The sequence below is a fragment of the Aquarana catesbeiana genome, linkage group LG06 (assembly GCF_042186555.1).
Source record: "Aquarana catesbeiana isolate 2022-GZ linkage group LG06, ASM4218655v1, whole genome shotgun sequence".
Classification (NCBI taxonomy): domain Eukaryota; kingdom Metazoa; phylum Chordata; class Amphibia; order Anura; family Ranidae; genus Aquarana; species Aquarana catesbeiana.
Window position 1 is genome coordinate 242,872,887 of NC_133329.1, and position 21,359 is coordinate 242,894,245.

The 21,359-nt window shown below is 43.5% G+C and overlaps 1 protein-coding gene across 1 annotated transcript in view; it reads left to right on the forward strand.

Moving 5' to 3' along the window:
• The window catches only part of SLC39A10 (solute carrier family 39 member 10), a 134,083-nt gene that overhangs the window by 65,990 nt on the left and 46,734 nt on the right, over positions 1 to 21,359 (forward strand). Inside the window, exon 4 of the mRNA XM_073633102.1 lies at positions 505 to 685. Coding sequence (XP_073489203.1) covers positions 505 to 685 — 181 coding nt within the window. The remainder of the gene's footprint in view (positions 1 to 504; positions 686 to 21,359) is intronic.

Below are 21,359 nucleotides of genomic sequence, written 5' to 3' on the forward strand. Positions count from 1 at the left end.
ACACAGGTAACAAACTTTGCCCAGCTTACTGCTGCTTCTCTGCTGACCTGAACCCATCTGGGGGATGTCTGACTGGTCAAACACAGCAGGAAAGTACTTTTTTCCTTGTACTCTATAGTTTGAATGCAAGATTCTGCTATCGATCACACAGTAGAGCTGGGAGTGGACATGGCAATACACAGACTACAGGGGATACAGGTATGCTGTGCATGGGAACAGAATCCTGCATCTCCTAGTAGATATGCCAGGGGTGCACACTGTCCACGAAAGGACAGATCATCATCTGCACTTTGTGTAGTCAGTTAGAAGCAGGAACACAGGAGAACTGTCAGGATTATCAGGCATCTTGCAGCAACATGCACAATAAAAAGTTACAGGTAACTTGTACTAAGCTGTATGAATAATTGAAAACCTGTATGGATTTTACTTTTGAGGTAGCATACACTTTAAGTTTTTTTTTTTTTTTCTTCTAATTTAATCTTAAAATGTTGCTTTTCTTTTCAGTGTTTGAATGCCACCCAGCTCCTTAATTATTATGGGCTGAATACACACTCTCCAATTTCACCAGATCAGTTTGCTTACCTTTGCCCAGCGCTGTTATATCAGATTGATAATAGATTTTGCATCAAACATTTTGCTGATCTGCACGTAGAGACGGTAGGAAAAAATAACAATGCTGCATCTGGTAAGTAAAACATTTAAGATGACTGTCATCAAAGTAGTTTTGCTATTGTTAATGTTTTGTTCTGACGTACCAAAATAAGAGGGAAAACTTAGGGAATGGGCACACTGCAGTGACCATAATGTATCAGCTCAGGGATGTACAGGCGTTTTGTCTCATAGCTGTCAGTTGGGATGCAGTGGCTGCATGGACACAGCTGCTGCTGCCAGCGTGACATCCATGTGGGCGCACAGCCCCTGGACGAGTTCAGCTTCTGAGTTGACCCTTAGACTACTGCCACAGGCTAAAAGAGGTTACTATTAACAACAGAGATTAGATCAAACTGGAACTATTAAATTATTAAATTCCATTTACAAATATTAATGTATCAAAAAGTTAATACTAGAATTAGTGCAGTATTAAAAACTAAATTAATCCAATGAGGCAATGAATTACCAAAAAGCATTTCAACAAACAGGACAGACCTATAACAATACTGAACACAGTCCGGACGCATTGCACTAGCCACAAGCCAGTCAATATTCAAATCATTCAAATACAACTTGATAGCGTGGGGTTTAGGTAAACCCCCTGGTTCACTAATGACTGGCAATGGGCTAGTCCAGTTAGAAATTAAGGTGGGATGTGGGGAAGGGATGGCAGACTTTTGGGGGGCTATTACCAAAGGCCAATCATGCAAAAACCCCATAGATTCTTGATATATTGAAGATAGAATACTAGAATGCTAAGGGTCCATATATCCGAAAAAAAAACTTTGATGTATTCTACACTGAAGAAGATTGAAAGCAAGCAGTCCTTAATTTACACATATATTGTATAAAAAGGATCCAGTAATTTGTGGTGCTGTAATTTCAATCAATTTCATTCCATCATGTTTCAAACAAGGCTATTATATCTAAGTTTGGATTAGCATTCAGTGCTCGTGTCCCAAGACTTTTGGTGAGGTTTAAACAGTCACTGACATTGTAGATGTCACACTGCCAGGAATGCTGCATATGCAAGACATGAGTAGGGCAAAAGACCGCTAATTTGTGAATACAGGCATCAGGCGGTATCATGTAGTGCACTTCATGCGGAAATCATCCATACATTACCATCCTGTTGATAGGAAGCTTCAGATCGTTGGTCTCCGTCAATTACAGGAACGACTAGTTTGCATCACTGTGCACTTCAGTCACCAGGACGTTAATAGTAAGCAAATATTCATCAGCCTATGGTTACACAACAGTGTTTGTCTCGGCCAGCAGTCCCGTCTATGTCCTGCGATCGCTGCTGCGGCCGTAGCTTACGGACGCCAATATCCCATCATTCCACTAACACACCCACTCAGCGTCATGGGACGAGGTAGCGTTGTTGACATCAACATGTTTCGCTGGGTCTAATGGCGTAGCCTCATCTTGGACGTAACTTGGACTGACAGCCATACTCCCTTTTATCATGATGTTAGCGTATGGTACCGCCCAAGAATTTTTATTTAAAAGGGACCATTGTCTCATTCGAAGAAATAAATTTACATTGGCAATGTTTCAAAATTTAATCACAAGTACATTCCTTAAGTAGATAGGGGAAATATGACCAAGAAAAAAAAAATACAGTTTAGTTAATATAGGACATGTATTTGCGGTGCTTTTGTGTGGACCTCGTAATTCTGAGAGTGTGGGGGGGGCAGGGGCCAAAAATGGGAAGGGGGGTGGGAGAAAAAAAAGTTATCGACAAATTACAAATCTAATAGGACGGACATGCATAAATATATCAATGGCATTTGAAAGTTAAGGATGTCGAGGTTGACCAGTAAGTAATGGCCGAGTAGTCATTTGGAATACATACAGCCACTATGTTTATTTCCTTAAAGATATAAGGAGATAAAGGGGGTCCCTCCTCCTTGACATCTAGCAATTTTCGGTTTAATTCCTGTACTACACTAGGAAAAGGATTGTGGTCCAATTTGCTGTAAGTAGTCTGATCATTAAGAAGGCGTTTTGCCTCTTTTTCATAGTGCTGATTCAACAAGACAACGTTTCCGCCCTTATCGCTCTTTTTGATAACGATATTTTTCCTTCTCTTAAGATCATTATTATCAAAAAGAGCGATCAGGGCAGAAACGTTGTCTTGTTGAATCAACACTATGAAAAAGAGGCAAAACACCTTAATGACTGGACCGCAATCCTTTTCCTAGTGTAGTACAGAAATTAAACCGAAAATTGCTAGATGTCAAGGAGGAGGGATTGCTAACTATTCGTGAATTCCAATATCTTAATGTTAGGAAGTTCAATGTGCCTACCTTTTTATATAATTCCCAAGATACACAAAAACGTACAAAATCCACCCGGCAGTCCGATAGTTTCGACCTGCCAGGGTCCTCTTGAGAAAGTTGGTAGGTACTTGGACTCCCTCTTGAAAGATATGGTCAAGAGCTTAAAATCATATGTACAGGACACTCGACATGTCTTGGCCAAAATCTCTGAACTTGATGAATTAGAACAGCTTGAGAAGGTGTGGCTAGTGCTTTGCCAATTGTTTCTTTGGGAGCCTAAAAACCATATGTACAGGACACTCGTTGAGTCACTTTACACTTCAATACCCCACACGTATGGTATACAAGCTGTTGAGACTTTCTTAAACTCCACGTACCCAGAATCAGGGCCACAAAATACATTTTTGATAGTTGCTTGAGTTTACACTACTCAACAATTTTTTCCAATTCTTAAAAACTTACTATCAGCAGATACGTGGCACCTCTATGGGGGCTGCGTGGGCACCGGCCTACGTGTGCCTCCATCTGGGTCTATGGGAGGAGGAGGACGTTTGCTCTTCGCTGTACCGTGACCACGTACATACGTGGTTACGGTACATCGATGCTGTCCTCATGCTCTGGACAACCTACATGAGTTCATGAAAGAACTCAATATGAACCAACGTAATATACGGTTGACATATACATTTGATCGAACCAGGTTGCCCTTCCTTGATCTACAGATAACCTTGGAAAATGGTCAACTTAACACTTGTACATTCCGAAAAGACAGCAGTGAACACTCTTTTGTGTGCTAAAAGTTATCATCCCCATTGGTTAAAAAATGGAATACCAGTGGGGCAATCCTTGCGTATTAAGAGGAATTGTACCAAGGCATGTGACTATAGATGTGAAGGCCTTGACCTCAATGCGAGGTTCCGCAAACCTGACTACACGCATAGACAAATCAGAAGAGCGAAGAAGAAAGCAGCGAGTATAGACCGTGAAAGCCTGCTAAGAATAGAACCATCTGAATTGCTGGGCATATCCCCTCCAAAGAATAGTGACCCAATTCAGATTATAACAGCGTTCGGGTCGCACTGTCCATTTTGGAGAAACGTTGGGGGATTTTGTCCAATTCCCCAGGATTAGCAAAAATCGTGGGAACCTCCCCCAAGTTGGTGGCACGGCGAGCCAAAAGCTTGGGAGACATGCCGATTCAGTCCGAATTCACTAAAGAACAAGATCCTATGTGGCTAGCAGATTACCCACGCACTGTAGGCATGTTTCCCTGCAATAAATGTCAAATCTGTCCATTAGTGCACAGAACCTCTACCTTTTTTATGGATGCACTTGCTAAAGAAACATATGAAATCCGAATCTAATTAACTGTTCTACCTCACGAGTTATTTATATGATAACTTGCCCCTGTCCCAAAATCTACGTGGGAAAAACAAAAAGACAATTAAAGATACGAATCGATGAGCACCTGCGGGAAATTAAAGAGAGAGGGAAAATCCCAGAGAAACCATTGGCAAAACACTTTGCACTCTGCCATGGGGGGAGCTCTCAGGGTGTGAGCGTGAAGGGAATTTATGCCTTAAAATTACCCACTGGACAAGGCGACTTCGATCGCATACTTCTACAAAAAGAGAAGTGGTGGGTGTATCGATTTAAAGTCCCTCGTTCCTATGGGCCTGAATACGGAATTAAATCTACAGGTCTTTCTTGAGACCTAGGGATCCCCTTTATCTCATTTTATCTTTAAGGAAATAAACATAGTGGCTGTATGTATTCCAAACGACTAGTCAGCCATTACTTACCGGTCAACCTCGACATCCTTAACTGTCAAATGATATTGATGTATGTATGTATGTATGTCTGTCCTATTAGATTTGTAATTTTGTCTAACTTTTCTTTCCCCCTTCCCCCTCCCCCTTTCACTCTTCCCTTTTCTTTATCGTACATCATAGGACACAGAGCCTCAAGTAAGTACTTGGTGGATTATGGGCCTGCCTTCAGGTGTTGACACTGGTATAACCAATACAGGAAGTTGACTCCCCTATATAACCCCTCCTCCTTCCAGGAGTCCTCAGTTTTTTCGCCAGTGTCTTAGGTGTTGGTCACGAGTGAAGATGTGCTCTGAGGAGCTCCAGGGAGGGATCCATGCTGGATTTAAAAAAACCTCCGCAACCAGATCCATCTTTGCCACTGAGGCCATAGGATGGTACCTGGGCCTCCCATTGAAGAACGAGGTTTTGCCTGTAAGCTTCTCTTTGAGAGCTGGACCCTAGGAACCAGGACTCTTTTTGGTTTTTCATATTGCCTAAAGTTGTTCCTGAGGGGTGCTATAAAGGTCCAAAGGAGCGGAACCCCTATTAAAAGGGCCCCAGTCTTTGAAGGTTTAACTACGCTGCCCGCCGTGATGGGTGAAAGTTGGATCTGTCTGTTAAATCAGCAGTATCCTGCAGCGAGGATAAGGTAAGGGGAGAAGCCTAGAAACTGTAAAAATAAATGTATGCCTTAAAATGTCTCCTCTAGAGGGAGTATATTACACTTATCTAGTACGATGCTTTTTCAGCAGCTCTGTGTCTGGCTATAGCAGTGGGTGTGGTCCCTGCAGCCAGAGGGGAGTTCTTAATTGAACAGATGGTGTTCCTCCTCTGAGGGATCTAAAGGGGTTACAGCAGTAGTTTATGAACATACAAAACCAGCCATTTGCATTTTTTTTTTTGTATAAAGGCTTCCTTTAAAACTAGGAGCTTAACAAACACTGATAAATATTCCCCTCCCCCTCCCCTCTCCTCCTGGAGAGGTGCGGTAACAGCTGACACTCATGTGTAATCAGGTTCTCGCCTAAGGTTTAACACAGACGCTCTCAGTTCATATGCTGAAGACAGAAGTCTGTCACACCAAGAGACACAGGAGCGCTGGGCATGTAAAGGTGTGTAAAAAGGCATTTCCAGCACAGGAAATATTATGGTACTCGGCATCAAAGGCTGATCCTTATGGTGACAGTGTTTTCTTTTGCTAAAACTATTGTTCAGCAAATACCATAATTTGTTAAAGTGCCTCTGCTGTTGTGCTTAGCACATTTGATTTCCAGTGTACCACAAAGGTACCAAGGATTCCACCCCCAGGCACTGGGAACTCCAGTCATGCCTCCACACTCATCCTCTCCGGAGATACCTGACATGGCAAGCCAGGGTGAATCATTGGAAGCAATTAGTGGTGCAGCTGCTTCTCACACTTCAGCCCCTGTGTATGTGACTGAAGATGCGTTCTCCTCTGCCCTGTTGGGCTTAGAAGGAAGTTTAGCGGGTTTAATCGCGTTCTCCATCCAAGAGGATAGGAAGCATGCTAGATCCCCCTCCCCCACCTCAAACCCATTTTTCCAAGGGAACAGTGGGCACAGGATGAGGTGTTATCCTCAGGTAATCACGAGGAAAAACAAGCCAAATTTTCCTCTGCGGAGGAAACAGTTGATGAACCTTATGCAACCTCACAATCTGACAGATTGATGGTACAAACTCTTACAGAGATGGTTCATTCCACTTTTTATACTACTCCTAACAGAATAAGCTGAATGTCCAGGTCCCTTCTTTGTTTTTTGTTTTTTTTGTTTTTAAAAAAAAAAAAAAAAAAAAACCTTTTACAGTGCTTATTTATGCTGAATGGGATCATCTGGATAAGCATTTTTTCCCTCCAAAGAGTTTCTCAGTTTTCTATCATGGAGGAAAAATTCACAAAGGTTGGAATGTACCAGCAGTAGACGCTGCGATTTCCAGCATCAATAAAGATGCATAATTGCTTAAGCATCTAACAGATAAGGAGTTGGAATTTTTTTGTTAAAATCCTCCTACCAATGGCGCTATGTTTCGCCATAGATGCCATAAAAGACCCTATCCACCAGGCGTCTCGCCTTGCGCTTGTGCTAAAACACATGCTTAGGACCCTGTGGTTAAAAGGGTTGGTCAGCCGAAACATCTTGCAAAAAAGGGTGTCTGACTAGTTTCCCTTTTCATTGGGGAAGGTTTGGTGAAATACATCGAAATGATTTCTAGCAGTAAAGCTCTTTTGTCCATTTAGAAGGTATAAATGTCCTTTTATTTAAAGTGAAGCCACAACAGCTCATAGGTTAAGTACTCTGACGGCCAGTGCAGCCATGGGAGACTTCCTGACAGACATGGGTTCAGATCCACATATCGGCGTTCACTAGTGAAGGAGCCACTCCTCACAGGTTAACTACTCTGACGACCAGCCTAGCCATAGGAGGCTTCCTGAAAGACGTGGGACCTCGTCCTCACGTTGGCTCCTTGTGACCCTGGACAAGTCACTTAAACGGATTCCTTCCCCTGCGCAGGGGCAGCTGCCTCTAGGCAACGGTGACGTCCTCCACCGTCAGACTCTAGGACATGATTTCCAAGAAATACTGTTCAGATCTGTGCGACTTCAAGGTAGTCCCTACACTACTTTGGTACCACTTTGATGCGACTTGAGGTCCATAAACCTGTAGAATACACAGGCATTGTTTCCTGTCGCATCAAAATTGCACCCCAACGTATTCTTGGCGGCAAAAGATCACGGTAAAATCGCGCAACTTTGGGGTTGCACTAGTGGAAACTGAGCCTAAGAGGAGAAAATATTCAGCCCCTGTATACATGAAGATGCGTTTTTCCTCCGCCCTGCAGGGCCTAGAAGGAAAATTAGGGAAGCATGTTAGATCCCCCACTTGAGATCCCTTATTAAGGGAACAGTGGGTAGAGGATGAAGGATTACCCTCAGGCAATCGGGAAGAAAGGCAAACCGAGTACTCCTCTGCAGAGGAGACAACTAGAGTTGAACTTTTTTTCAACCTCGCAATCTGAGAAATTGCTGGTACAAACCTCTTGAAGAGATGATTTGTGCCTCTTTCAAGCTACCTCTAGTAGAGTCAGCTGATAGTTCTGTTTTTTTTCTTAGGTTCCTTGAACCTTCACTGCCTTTTTCATGCGTTACATGTACAGAGCCACGCAGAAATTCAACAGATCCATTCTAGATCTAAAAGAATCTAAATCAGTTCCTGAAGATCCGCTCCTTCTATGGAGTCGATCAAGTCAGTAGTTTCTATCCTGCGGTTCGAAGTAGAACAGCAGCATATCAGTTTATAGCCTTGCCCTTCGGGCTAGCTACAGCACCTCGAGTGTTCACAAAGGTGCTAGCCCCACCTGTAGCCAGGTCAAGGGCACAGGGCTTAAACAGTCTTGGCATACCTAGACGATCTATTGCTAATAGACCAATCGCTGTTCGGAGTAAGGTGTACGCATTACAACCAGTTACCTGGAAAGGTCTGGGTTGCATTCTCAACCTAGTAAAGTCTCCATTAAAATCGCTAAAAAAGGGCTGCACTATTTGGGTCTGATCATAGATACAGCCCAGAAAAAGGGTCTTCTTGCCCAGAAAGAGAAAAACAAAAAAAACACAACTCCATAAAAGAGTTGGTGCGGATGGTCAGGTCAAAAGGAGGTCCCTCCATTCGCCTTTGCATGAGGTTGTCAGAAGGGATGGTGGCTTCATTCGAAGCAGTTCCATTCGAGAATGTTGCAAAACAGTATTCTATTTGCTTGGAACAAAACGATCCAAGCTTTGGACTTGCCAATGTGGCTGTCCCCAAGGCTGCCCCAAAGCCTCAATGGGTGGTTACTAAAGAATGTCCTAAAGGGTAAATCCTTCAGACCACTTATCTGGTATGTGGTAATGACAGAAGACAACTGTCCAAGGACAGTGTTCAAGTACCGAAAGAGCCTTGCCCAGCAACAGCCTAGAGATTCGGGCAGTGCGTCTGGCTCTAAAAGCCTGGACTTCCAGGTTAAGGGATTGTCCCAACAGGATCCAATCAGTCAATGCCACGGCTGTGGCCTATATCAATCACCAAAAGGGGCACCAAGAATCTCTCGGTGCAGAGAGAAGTGAACCATATTCTAACTTGGGCAGAAAGAAATATTCCGTGCCCATCAGCAGTCTTCATTCCGGGAATCGAGAATTGGCACGCGCACTACATGTGCCGCAAGCAGATTATTCCCAGGGGGAATGGTCTATTCACCCCGACATGTTTTGGGCTGTTTGTCAAGGATGGGGGACTCCGGATGTAGATCTTCTAGCATCCAGTGCAACATAAAGTTAGTCAACTTTGTGTCCACAGCAAAGGATCCATTCGCATGCAGAACAGATGCGTTGGTGATACTGTGGGATCAGCTTTTACTGATCTATGCATTTCCCCCTATTCAGTTGCTGCCTAAACTTCTTTGCAGGATCAAGCTGGAAAGAAAACCGGTAATTCTGGCAGCACCAGCATGGCCCAGAAGGTCATGGTATGCAGAGGTCGTAAAGATGGCAGTGGAGGATCTGTGGTCCCTTCCACTAAGACCAGACCTGCTCTCACAGGGGCCGTTATTCCATCCTACTTTACGAATGCTAAATTTAATGGCCTGGCTATTGAGACCCACATTCTGAAAAGACGTGGGCTTTCCAGGGCAGTTATTTCTACTTTAATGCTAGGAAGCCAGCTTCTAGAGCTATATATTGTAGCGTGGGCTTTCCAGGGCAGTTATTTCTACTTTAATGCTAGGAAGCCAGCTTCTAGAGCTATATATTGTAGCGTGGGCTTTCCAGGGCAGTTATTTCTACTTTAATGCTAGGAAGCCAGCTTCTAGAGCTATATATTGTAGCGTCTGGAAAGCTTATGTTTCCTGGTGTGAATCCAAGGGTTGGCACCCTCGGAGATATATTAGAGGCAGAATTCTTGCCTTTCTATAAGTAGGCGTAGAGATGAAGTTGGTCCTGAGTACTATTAACCTCCCTGGCGGTATGATTATTTCGGATTTTAGGTGCTGAAAGCGGTACAATTATTTTGCATGGAAATTTGGCGTTTTATATTGTAGGTCTGTAAATCTTAACAATAACACACTTAAATCTGTCCAAACCAGAGTCTAGTAAATATCCCGGGTATGATAAAGTTTGAAACACAAAAACATAAATTATAATATAATAAATAAAAATAAATAATTAAAAAAAATTAAAAAAAATAGTAATAAAATAAATTTCCCCACAATTCACTATCGCTCAATTCTGCAAGTGTTCTAATTTACTATCGCTGTTTTCTAGCTGGTCTAAAGCCACTTTTGACGTAAAGGGACACTTTTTGGTTGCTATGGACAATCTCCAGTTTCCAGGCAGAAAGAACAGTGTATATCATGTAAAACTGCATGCAGGGCATGGGCCAGAGCACTGGGGACAAAAGGGATGTGAAATCATTACATACAGTACTTTAATCTGTAAGATTACAGTACTGTATGTGTTATGATTTTGACATTTTTTTGAATTTGCCGCCAGGCTCCGCCCCCGTGCGTCGCGCCGCTCGCAGGGAACGGAGCCTGGCACGGAGAGGCTTCGGAGGAGGACGGAGCCCTCGGACACTGCGGGGGACATCGCAGGATCCCGGGGACAAGGTAAGTAACGCTGCCCCAGGATCCTGCAATGCGATCCCGAGTGTGGCTCGGGGTTACCGCTAATGGGACTGAAATTTAACCCCGAGCCACACTCGGGAAAACCGCCAGGGAGGCTACGGGCCAAGTCTCAGCCTTATCAATTTTATTTCAAAGACCACTTGCTACGCATTCATTAGTCCGGGGTTTCATGCAAGTAGTGATGTGGATTAATCCGCCAGTTAAATCACCCTTAAGCCCTTGGGACTTGAATTTAGTTTTGTCAGTGTTACAAAAACCGCCATTCGAACCATTACAGCATGTTCCCTTAGTCCTTCTGACTAGGAAGCTGATATTTTTGGTTGCTATATCCTCAGCAAGGAGGGTTTCAGAATTGGCTGCTCTTTCCTGTAAAGAGCCTTATTTGATTATTCATGAGGACAGAGTGGTGTTATGCCCTCGTCCAGGCTTTTTGCCAAAAGTGGTTTCAGGCTTTCATCTGAAGATATTGTCCTGCCATAGTTTTTTCCAAAACCATGTTCCAAGGTAGAAAAGTCACTACATTGTCTTGATGTGGTGAGAGCAGTGATGATCTAGTTAAAGAAAACTGCTCAGATTCGTAAGACTGAGGTCTTATTTATTCTGCCAGAGGGTCCTAAAAAAGGACAGGCAGTGTCAAAATCCACTGTGGCTAAGTGGATTCGGCAAATTATAATTCAAATTTATGATTTAAAGGGAAAGATTCCCCCTTTTCAAGTTGAGGCGCACTCTACCAGAGCGGTTGGTGCTTCTTAGGCAGTGCGTCACCAGGCCTCCATGTCTCAGATCTGCAAGGCCGCGACTTGGTCTTCAGTGCATACATTTACAAAATTTTATCAAGTAGATGTAAAATGGAATGGGGATATCGCCTTCGGGCGCAGTGTGCTGCAAGCAGCAGTATAATACCTCAAGGTCTGGGGGTGCCCTATGGGTTGTGTCTCCCTCCCCTCAAGTAGCATTGCTATGGGACATCCCACCAAGTAATTACTTGAGGCCCTGTGTCCTTTGATGTACGATAAAGAAAATAGTATTTTTAAAACGGCTTACCTGTAAAATCCTTTTCTTGGAGTACATCATAGGACACAGAGCTCCCGCCCCTCTGTTTTATGGGGTGAGAGTAGGGTTGTCCCGATACCGATACTAGTATCGGTATCGGCACCGATACCGAGCATTTGCCCAAGTACTTGTACTCGGGCAAATGCTCCCGATGCCTCCCCCGATACCTTGACTGTCAGCTGTGATCGGCGCGTGGGGGAGTTACAAGATTCTCCCCCAGCGGCTTTCACCAGCTTTAGTGACAGACAGCGGTGATCGCTCACAGCTGACTGTCACTGCATCCTCCTCCGTGCCCCCTCCTTTCCTCTGTCCCTCTCAGCTGTCCCCTCCGTTCTGCTCTTATCTGTCCTTATCTGTCCCTCTCCGCTGTCCCCTCGTTCTGCTCTTATCTGTCCCCTCCGTTCTCCCCTTCAGTTCCTCCGTCCTCCCCCTCCTTCCTTTGTGTATGGATAGAGTCAGCTGACTCTGTCCATTCACATAACTGAAACATTGTAATCTTCTGTGATTACGATGTGTCAGTTTATGAATGGAGAGAAGCTGCGGTCTTCTCTCCATTCATTGTCAGTGCAGCTGACGCTGCAGAGAAAGGGACTGGGGAATCTCTATCCTCTGTCTCTTTCTCTGTCTCAAGGGGGAGATATCAGAGGTCTGTTAAGACCCCTGATATCTCACCAAAGCCCCCCAAAAGGGCTGATTAAAAAAAAAAAAAAAAACAATAAAGAATAAAAGAAATATTATTGTAAAAAATAAAAATTGTAAAAAAAAAAAAAATAACACACACATACAACGTTCACCCCCCCCCCCCCCCCCCCCCCAAAAAAAGCAAGCACTGTTAAAAAAAAAAAAAAAATGAAAAAAAAAACACTGTCACGTGACATTAAAAAAAAAGTATCGGTAATCGGTATCGGCGAGTACTTGAAAAAAAGTATCGGTACTTGTACTCGGTCCTAAAAAAGTGGTATCGGGACAACCCTAGGTGAGAGTATATTGCTTGGCTACAAAAACTGAGGACTCCTGGAAGGAGGAGGGGGTTATATAGGGGAGTCAACTTCCTGTATTGGTTATACCAGTGTCAACACCTGAAGGTAGGCCCATAACCCACCAAGTAATTACTTGAGGCTCTGTGTCCTATGATGTACTCAAAGAAAAGAATTTTACAGGTAAGCTGTTTTAAAAATCCTATTTTTCTCCCCCCCCCCCCCTTTCCTCTTTCCTTATTACCCCCCCACCCCCACTCTCAGAATTACAAGGTCAGCACCACAAATACACTTCCTATATTAAAGAGATAAAGGGTATTGATTTTATTCCTGGTCATATTTTCCCCCATCTACTTAAGGAATGTACTTTTCAGTATGATTAATTTTGAAAAATTGCCAATGTAAATGTATTTCTTCGAATGAGACAATGGTCCCTTTTAAATAAAAAAAAATTCTTGGGCAGTACCATACGCTAACATCATGATAAAGGGGAGTATGGCTGTCAGTCCAAGTTGCGTCCGAGATGAGTGGGTGTGTTGTGAGTGGAATGATGGGATGTCGGCATCCATAAGCTACGGCCGCAGCAGCAATAGCAGGGCATAGACGCGAGTGCTGGCCAAGACAAACACCGTTGTGGAAGCATAGGCTTATGAATATTTGTTTACTATTCACGTCCTGGTGACTGAAGTGCACAGTTATGCAAACTAGTCGTTACTGTAATTGACGGAGACCAACGATCTGAAGCTTCCTATCAACAGGATGGTAATGTATGGATGATTTTGGCATGAAGTGCACTACATGATACCGCCTGATGGCTGTATTCACAAATTAGCCGTCTTTTGCCCTACTCATGTCTTGCATATACAGCATTCCTGGCAGTGTGACATCTACAATGTCAGTGACTGTTTAAACCTCACCAAAAGTCTTGGGACGTGAGCACTGAATGCTAATCCAAATTTGGATATGATAATAGCCTTGTTTGAAACATGATGGAATGAAATTATTGATTGAAATTACAGCACCACAAATTACTGGATCCTTTTTATACAACATATGTGCACATTAAGGACTGCTTGCTTTCAATCTTTTTTCAGTGTGGAATACATCAGTTTTTTCAGATCTTAGCATTCTAGTATTCTATCTTCAATATACCAAGAATCCATTGGGTTTCTGCATGATTGGCCTTTGCTGATAGTCCCCATAAGTCTGCCATCCCTTCCCCACATCCCACCTTAATTTCTAACTGGACTAGCCCATTGCCAGTCATTAATAATTAGTGAACCAGGGGGTTTACTTAACCCCCCACTATCAAGTTGTATTTGAATGATTTGAATATTGACTGGCTTGTGGCTAGTGTAATGCGTCCGGACTGTGTTCAGTGTTTAGTATTGTTATATGTCTGTCCTGTTTGTTAAACTGCTTTTTGGTCATTTAATTCATTGCCTTGTTGGATTAATTTTAGTTTTTAAGAAAACTGCACTAATTCTAGTATTAACTTTTTAATACATTAATTAAATATTTGTAAATGGAATAAATTTAATGTTTGAATAATTCCAGTTTGATCTAATCTTTGTTGCTAATAGTAACCTCCTTTTACCTCCATAACTGGGTACTATCCTTCTCCCCTTTTTCCTGTATGCTTTACAGTTACAGCAACAATACCTTATTTGGTAAAAGATCTTACAGGTCATTTGATGCATTTGACCGTCTATTAGTGGATAGCTTGCTGCCCCCCCTTTTTCCCTTCCTTTTTGTTCATTCATTCATGCTGCCACAGGCTGCTGTACATCCCATTGGGTAAAACATGGGCACTGATTAAAATGCCCCATGTGAACAAGGCTTAATTATTCTGGTATTAAAACAAAAAAAAATATTTTTTTTTTCCTTAAAGCCAATAAATATTTTTCTTAGATCGTTTGGTTATATTGTAAAGTAAGAAAGATTGTGTTCAAGTTGGGGGGAGATTGGCATTTGCTTGGAGATGGTCTTTAAAGTGTGAGTTCACCTTTACAGGAAATCTGTAGGCTGAACTCCCTCCCCCCACACCCACTGGAAAACTGCTCCCCTGCAGTCTGTGTGAAAGCCCAATGAACGAAACAATGAAGCATCTGGGGCTCCAGCTCCTCCTCTAGCTTTCGGAAGCGATAACGTTCTGTATTTAATTCTGGGACAAGCTGCATTCCAAATGAATTTAGAAAACCGCTGGCGCAATTTTTCACAAATAAGAATTCGGTATGTGTATAGGAATTGTCTGGAACAGATACAAAAAGCTGGGAAGAACATCCATTTTCAAGGTGTTCACCCTACCAAGCCATAAGAGCCGTTTGGACGCATATGTAGATAGATCGGTTTGTGTTCTAATGAGTAAGGGAATAAAATTCCTGGAAAAGAGCTGGGATGCATCCGCCGGTATTTGAATACCAAGGTATCGGATGGAGGTGGAACCCGTTTTGAAAGAAAAGACAGTCAAGAGTCTTTTGTAGGTCCGACTTTGGCAGAGAGATATTGAGGATTTACTGTAGTTCACTTTGAAATGACTGCCCCAAACTTCTGCAACTCCTGCAACACTGAGGGCAGCGACAAGTGTGGGTGTGATGGTAGGTTTATTTTAACAGTGAGACAGAATAAAAAAAAATAAAAAATCCAGAAAAACGCATTTCAAAAAAAGTTCTAAATTGACTTGCATTTTAATGAGTAGGTATTTGACCCCTTCACAAAACATGACGTGGTACTTAGTGGCAAAACTCGTGTTGGCAATCAGAGGTCAGATGTTTCTTGTAGTTGGCCACCAGATTTGCACACCTCAGGAGGGATTTTGTCCCACTCCTCTTTGCAGATTCATTAAGGTTTCGAGGCTGACGTTTGGTAACTCGAACCTTGAGCCCCCCCCACCCCACATATTTTCTATGGAATTAAGGTCTGGAGACTAGCTAGGCCACCCCAGGACCTTAATGTGTTTCTTCTTGAGCCACTCCTTTTTTGCCTTTGCTGTGTGTTTTGGGTCATTGTCATGCTGGAAGACCCATCCACAAACTATTTTCATTGCCCTGGCTGAGGGAAGGAGGTTCTCGCCCCAAAAGCATAATGTTTCAGGACAAGTCTGATCATTGGAGGAGAGCACACGGAGTTCCCAGCATAGCTAGAGAACCGACCACGCTGTGCTCTCTTGCATAGTGTGGTCAGTTTTTAATAGGAAAGCAAGGGGACTAGCCGGATCATTAGGGATTTCACATAAAGGAAGCAATACTCAGAACAGGATACTTTCTCATACAAATACATGGTACAGCAGGCACATCAGGAATATGAAGTGTTGCAGTAACAAACGCTTTAATGTGGAAACCCTAGAAAGTAAAATGGTGATGGTTAGTGGTTTGTCACATGAAATTTTTCCAATGGTTTATCGAGCACAAAGCTTCAGGAAAAATTTATTTTCCGTGATCGCACAATAGATTACCCAGTTTTTGAGGTTGGTCGGTGTGAATAGATGACCAACTTGTCAAGCCATGAAATGGCAACAAACCATACCCAGAACTTTCAAGGGGTCCATGGAAGAGATTGGGCAGCCATGGAGAGAACTCTAAAACCGTAAAATACATTGCAGGACACGAGACTCCTGGGTTATGCTGCAGCTCCAGGTGATTGGACTCTGGCAAAATAGCAAAGATTGACACTGCCTAGCTTTCTCCACCCCCACTCCCAGCATTGCCTCCCACTAGTGTCCTTAAGTAATGAACATCTGTCTACTGAGGAAGCCTTTTCTGCCTTTGATGCATGAATTACCACTTGAGCAGACTTTCTTGGCTTCAGTGCTCTAAAGCATAAGCAATTTTCAGGATCAGTCTCTACGGATATTTATATCCCAGAGGGACAGTCACCTGATACTGGTGGAAGAACAGGGGTAAGCTGTATAGGTGCTGAATCCTGTGTGGCACACACCCTGGCATTATTACAGGACAAATGTCACCATGTTTGGGCACAAATATTCCTCCCTTGGCTGCCGAGGGAAGTCCGTCTGTCTTCTGTGCAGGTGCAACCCTGCTCAGTCTACATTCTCACAGATTTGGTCTGTAAGAACAGGCACTAAGGAATTAAGATTTATGACTTGGGAAGCACATAAACCAACCTAGTTCTTCCCATTGCATTTTCATATTGAAGAGGACTTGCGTAAGGACTGAACCTATTCAGACAGGTTAAGCTATTAGCGCAACAGGCTTTGCTGGTAAGGGCACAGTGTATGGCAAAACAACCTAGATCCTTTTGGTCCAGGTAATTGGCAAGGCAGCACTTGTATTAAAGTGGATGTAAACCCAATGTCATCCTTTCTAAACTACTGCTATAGGGGTTATCTATAAGGATATACATGCCTCCTGCATGTATCTTTACCTGTCAAATGTCTCCCCTCTGTCTGTTATGAGAGCTGAAAAACTGCAGATTCTGTGGATGGGTCTGTTGTCTGGAGCTTGGTGGGTGGAGTCCTGATGTCAGACTCCACGCCCACCTCTACACTCCCTTTGTGAAATATGCATTTTCTCCTGTGTATTACTTACACTGAACTTCTGCTATGATCTCTAACATCCAGTGAAAAGACAGGAAAGTAACCACATGACTTCAGCATGCCAAATCATGCTAAGGTGTGGAACAGCCAATTCTTGCAGAGCTGCTGAAAAAAGGAGCGGGGGTGTGAATTAAAAAATAATGCATGTCTTAGGCTAGTGCACGAGATATGTAAATCACCCGTCACTCACAACAAGGGGGAGGATTTGATTTCTCTTTGTCAAGTTTTATCTCGCTGAACAATAAGAGGTTTGCTCAGAGCTGGATTAACTCTTTGTAGCAAGACTGGGCTCAAATGATAGGAAATCTTATACTCTACATTATGACATCAAAAAAAAAAAAAATTGGGGTTTACATCCACTTTAAGCTTGTGCAAGCAGGGGGTGTGCGGCAGACTTTGCAGCCATATGGATCCAAGATATTGCCAATGCGTGGGCCCAAAACATTTTATCCAGAGAATACAAGCTGGCGTTTTGTCTCCACCACCTTTTTGATGTCCTATACACCTCCTGCACCCGATGTTTCCATTTTGGACCAGTTGCAGTGGTTTATTGCCCCTGTTGCAGAACCAGTAAGGTTTAATGGTTACTATTCAACCTGCTCATGGTGCCCAAGCCAGATAGCGATGTGCAGTCTCACTGTAGACCTGAAGCGCTTGAACAAGTATTTACATGTTCTGTATGAATTCTGTAAGGTCAGTGGTTGCTTCCCAATAGCTTGGGGATTTCCTGGCCTCAGTGAACATCAAGGATGCCTACCTACACATCTCTATATTTCCGCTTCATTGGCACTACCCACTCTTTGCAGTCCAGGAATATTTTAATTTTGTGGCTCTGTCCTGTAGCCTATTTAGCTCATCTGTGCGCCAGGGGGATCCCGATTTTGGGGTATCTGGACGATCTACTCTTGTGGGAGCAATCAAGAGAAGATCTTCAGGCCAATGTGCATCAGGTTGTGGAAGTCCTGCAGGGCTTCAACTGGGTCCTCAATGTTAGACAACTAACTCTGGAGCAAACACGCCAATGTGAATATCTTGAGCTCGTTTGACATAGCCCTAGAACGATTTTTTTTTCCTTCTCCAGGAAAAGCTTTGGTCCAGGGTGCGGAGTGGAGTTTCCTTGAATGTCCCTCCATTTTCTTCTGTGTTAGAGTTCTAATGTTCGCCTCCTTCAAGCCAGTCCCATACACATAGGTTCACTCAAGACTGTTGCAACTCAATATTCTGACCTCTGTAGATCATCCCATGACCCTGAACTCCAGTCGTTGGAATTGTGACTACCAGCCCAGAGCTCGTTTTGGGATAATCCTTTCGCCCCATGGTGTGGAAAGTACTCAGGCACCAGCCTGTTGGGTCGACGTCCTGGACTCCGTTAGTTCAGAGGACACAGTCATCAGAGGAAGCTTAGATGTCAATAAATGTCTTGGAACATAGGACAAATGCTCTTTAGCATTAAACCCTCAAGCTTTGGGGCCTGCGCAACTTGACAATGCCTCAGCAGTGGTATACATAAGTCACCAAGTTGGTACCAGATGTCAGACTGCTCTTTGAGAATTGAGATTACTCTGACTTGGGCGGAACTCCTACGTTCTGATTCTGTTTGATACACATTTCCAGGGTAGTCCCTCCACCCAGAGGTGTTTCACCAACTTCATTGGGGAACACCAGATGTAGTTCAAATGCAGCCCGGACTCCACCACAAACTGGACCGGTTCGTGTCCGGGGATCCTGGGCCCTTAGGAGTCTGAGCATCTACTCTTGCCTTGTCTGCTTTAGAGGGAAGACATTAAATCTAAAAAAATAAAAGATCCTGTTCCTTTAACCCTCTCACTGCCAAAGATATATATATATATATATATATATATATATATATATATATATATATATATATATATATATATATATATATATATATATATATATATATATATTATAATATTTCTGAAAGCAGACACCCTAGAGAATAGAGTGGTAGTTGCAATTTTTTATGTCACGCGATCTTACCGCAAAGGTCTAGAAAACGCTAAATTACAGTAAAAAACACACTACTATGAATTTTAGGGTAAACAAACGCAATAAATTACCCACATTTTTGGTAAAATATAAAAGAGGTACTGAGTAAATATATGCCTAACGTGCCAAACCTTAAATTTATGTGTGCCCATGAAATGGCGACAAACTTCAGTATCCAATATTTTCTACAGGCAACGCTTCAAAAGCCCCCGATAGGTATCGGTATCAGTTTAGTGTTACGGAGGAGGTCTGGTGGAATTATTGCTCTCCCTCCAGCGGCGTATGTAACGTGTATTGCAACCGTCGTTTTCACGTGTAGGCACCCCGACGCATGCGTTTTACGCGCGTGTATTTGTGAGGGTGTAAAATTTTTTTTTTTTGGGGGGGGGGGGGGTTTATGTGCTTGGGTGTCCTCGTCTCCTAACCGCCAGCACCCACCATGGAGATCCCGGACCCGCCCATGGTCAAGCAGAGCGCAGTAAGCAGGGCGGGGGAGTGCTGGTACTGGGGGGTGTGTGAGAGCAATCAGGCAGCAGCGGAGCCACCCAAATGCTCTCACCTGACAGGCAGGAGTCTGCCTGTCAGTTTCACACTCAATCTCAGTGGCTGCACCGTTAGGTCCGTACGATCATAGTGGTTATTTGGCCAATTGATTGTTTTGTTTGTTTTTACCGGTCGGTGGGAGGGGGAACCCAACACCCCTCAAACCCCAGTACCCCCCCACCCCCACCCTCAGTTACTTCTGTTTACCATAGAGCTGACTGAGGACCAGATGGTCCCGGCCATCTCTATGACCTTTTGGAGGCCGGGCGCAGCCTTGTGTCACTTTAAACACTACTGTGCTTTTAGCTGGAAAGGCTGAAATTGTTTTTGTTTGTTTGTTTTTTTTTTTTTACTTTATCTCAGGCTTTCCAGCCTGGAGGAGAGATGTGAACCCTGTAAAGAGGATCTGTCATGCGCTATTCCTATTACAAGGGATGTTTACATTCCTTGTATTAGGAATAAAAGTGATCAAAAACAGGGAAGTGTAAATATAAACATCATAAAAAAAATTTGAAAGATTCCCCGTGTGATCGCACGCAGAAGCCAATGCATAAGTACGTTGCACCCGCCAATGTAAACAGCGTTCAAACCACCCGTGAGGTATCGCGAACGTTAGAGCAAGAGCAATAACTCTAGCCCAAGATCTCCTCTGTAAGCCCCCCTTCACACGGCAAGCCTGCTCGGATCCGCCTGTCCGTTTTTCAGGCGGATACGAGCAGGCCATCCATTGACTCCTATGGGGAGACTGATGTCAGCGGAGATGTGTCCGCTGACACCCGTCTGCCATCCGATAAGCTAAAATCGGACGTATGGCCATCGCCATCCGCCTGGGTGGAACCGATGATATCTGATAAACTGACATGCTGTCAGTTTTCATCCGATCCCTCCATAGTGATCAGCAGTGCTCTGACAGGCCCCTCCCCACTCAGTGAGCAGAGACGGACCTGTCATCCACCGGCTCAGCGGAGATCAACTGAGAGATCTGCTGAGCGGATCTGCCGCGTGTGAATGAGACCTAACTCTAAACCGGTAACCTGTAAAAAATGTTTAAAGCATCCCCTATGGAGATTTTGAAGTACCGAAGTGTGGCGCCATTCCACGAGTGTGGGCAATTTTAAAGAGTGACATGTTGGGTATCTATTTAGTCGGCGTAACATCTTTCATTTATACAAAAAAAAACCTGGCTAACTTTAGTGTTTGGTTTTTTTTTTAATGCAGGAAACCGTTGCTGCGTTTTTGTTTTGTTTTTTTTTGGGGGGGGGGGGGGGCTGCGTAAATGCCACGTGACATAAAAAAAGTTGCAACAACCGCCATTTTATTCTCGTATATAGTGTTTGGTGGTTCTGAGTAGTTTTCTAGCAAAAGATTATTTTTACATTTTAGGAGAGGAGTGCCAGAATAGGCTTGTACTGGAAGTGGTTAAACATAGTTGCATCCTCCATGGGGATATTTAAGACTTTAAGGAAGCAGTTCACTTTTTTAATTAAGTCCTCCAAAGGGATACAAGGTTTCTGGCCATTTTGAAGGCGTGAGATGGTGTGTCAGGGTTCTTCAAGTCTCCAAGGACATTGCGAACAAGGGGTGCCAACTGGAAAGGTCTTGGGGATCCTAAAAGTATCCTCTGGACCTAGTGCCAGTAGAAGCTGCAGGTTGGTCTTAGAGCATTCAGGTGGTGCTTACCATGTAAATTTGTGCTAGGATGGTCTTTAAGTTTAGAAGTTATAGAGGCCTGTGACTCCATCTGATGCAGAGTTGTCCGTTAAGGTGTTGATAGAAGCAAACCATTTTGTCTTGTCATTGA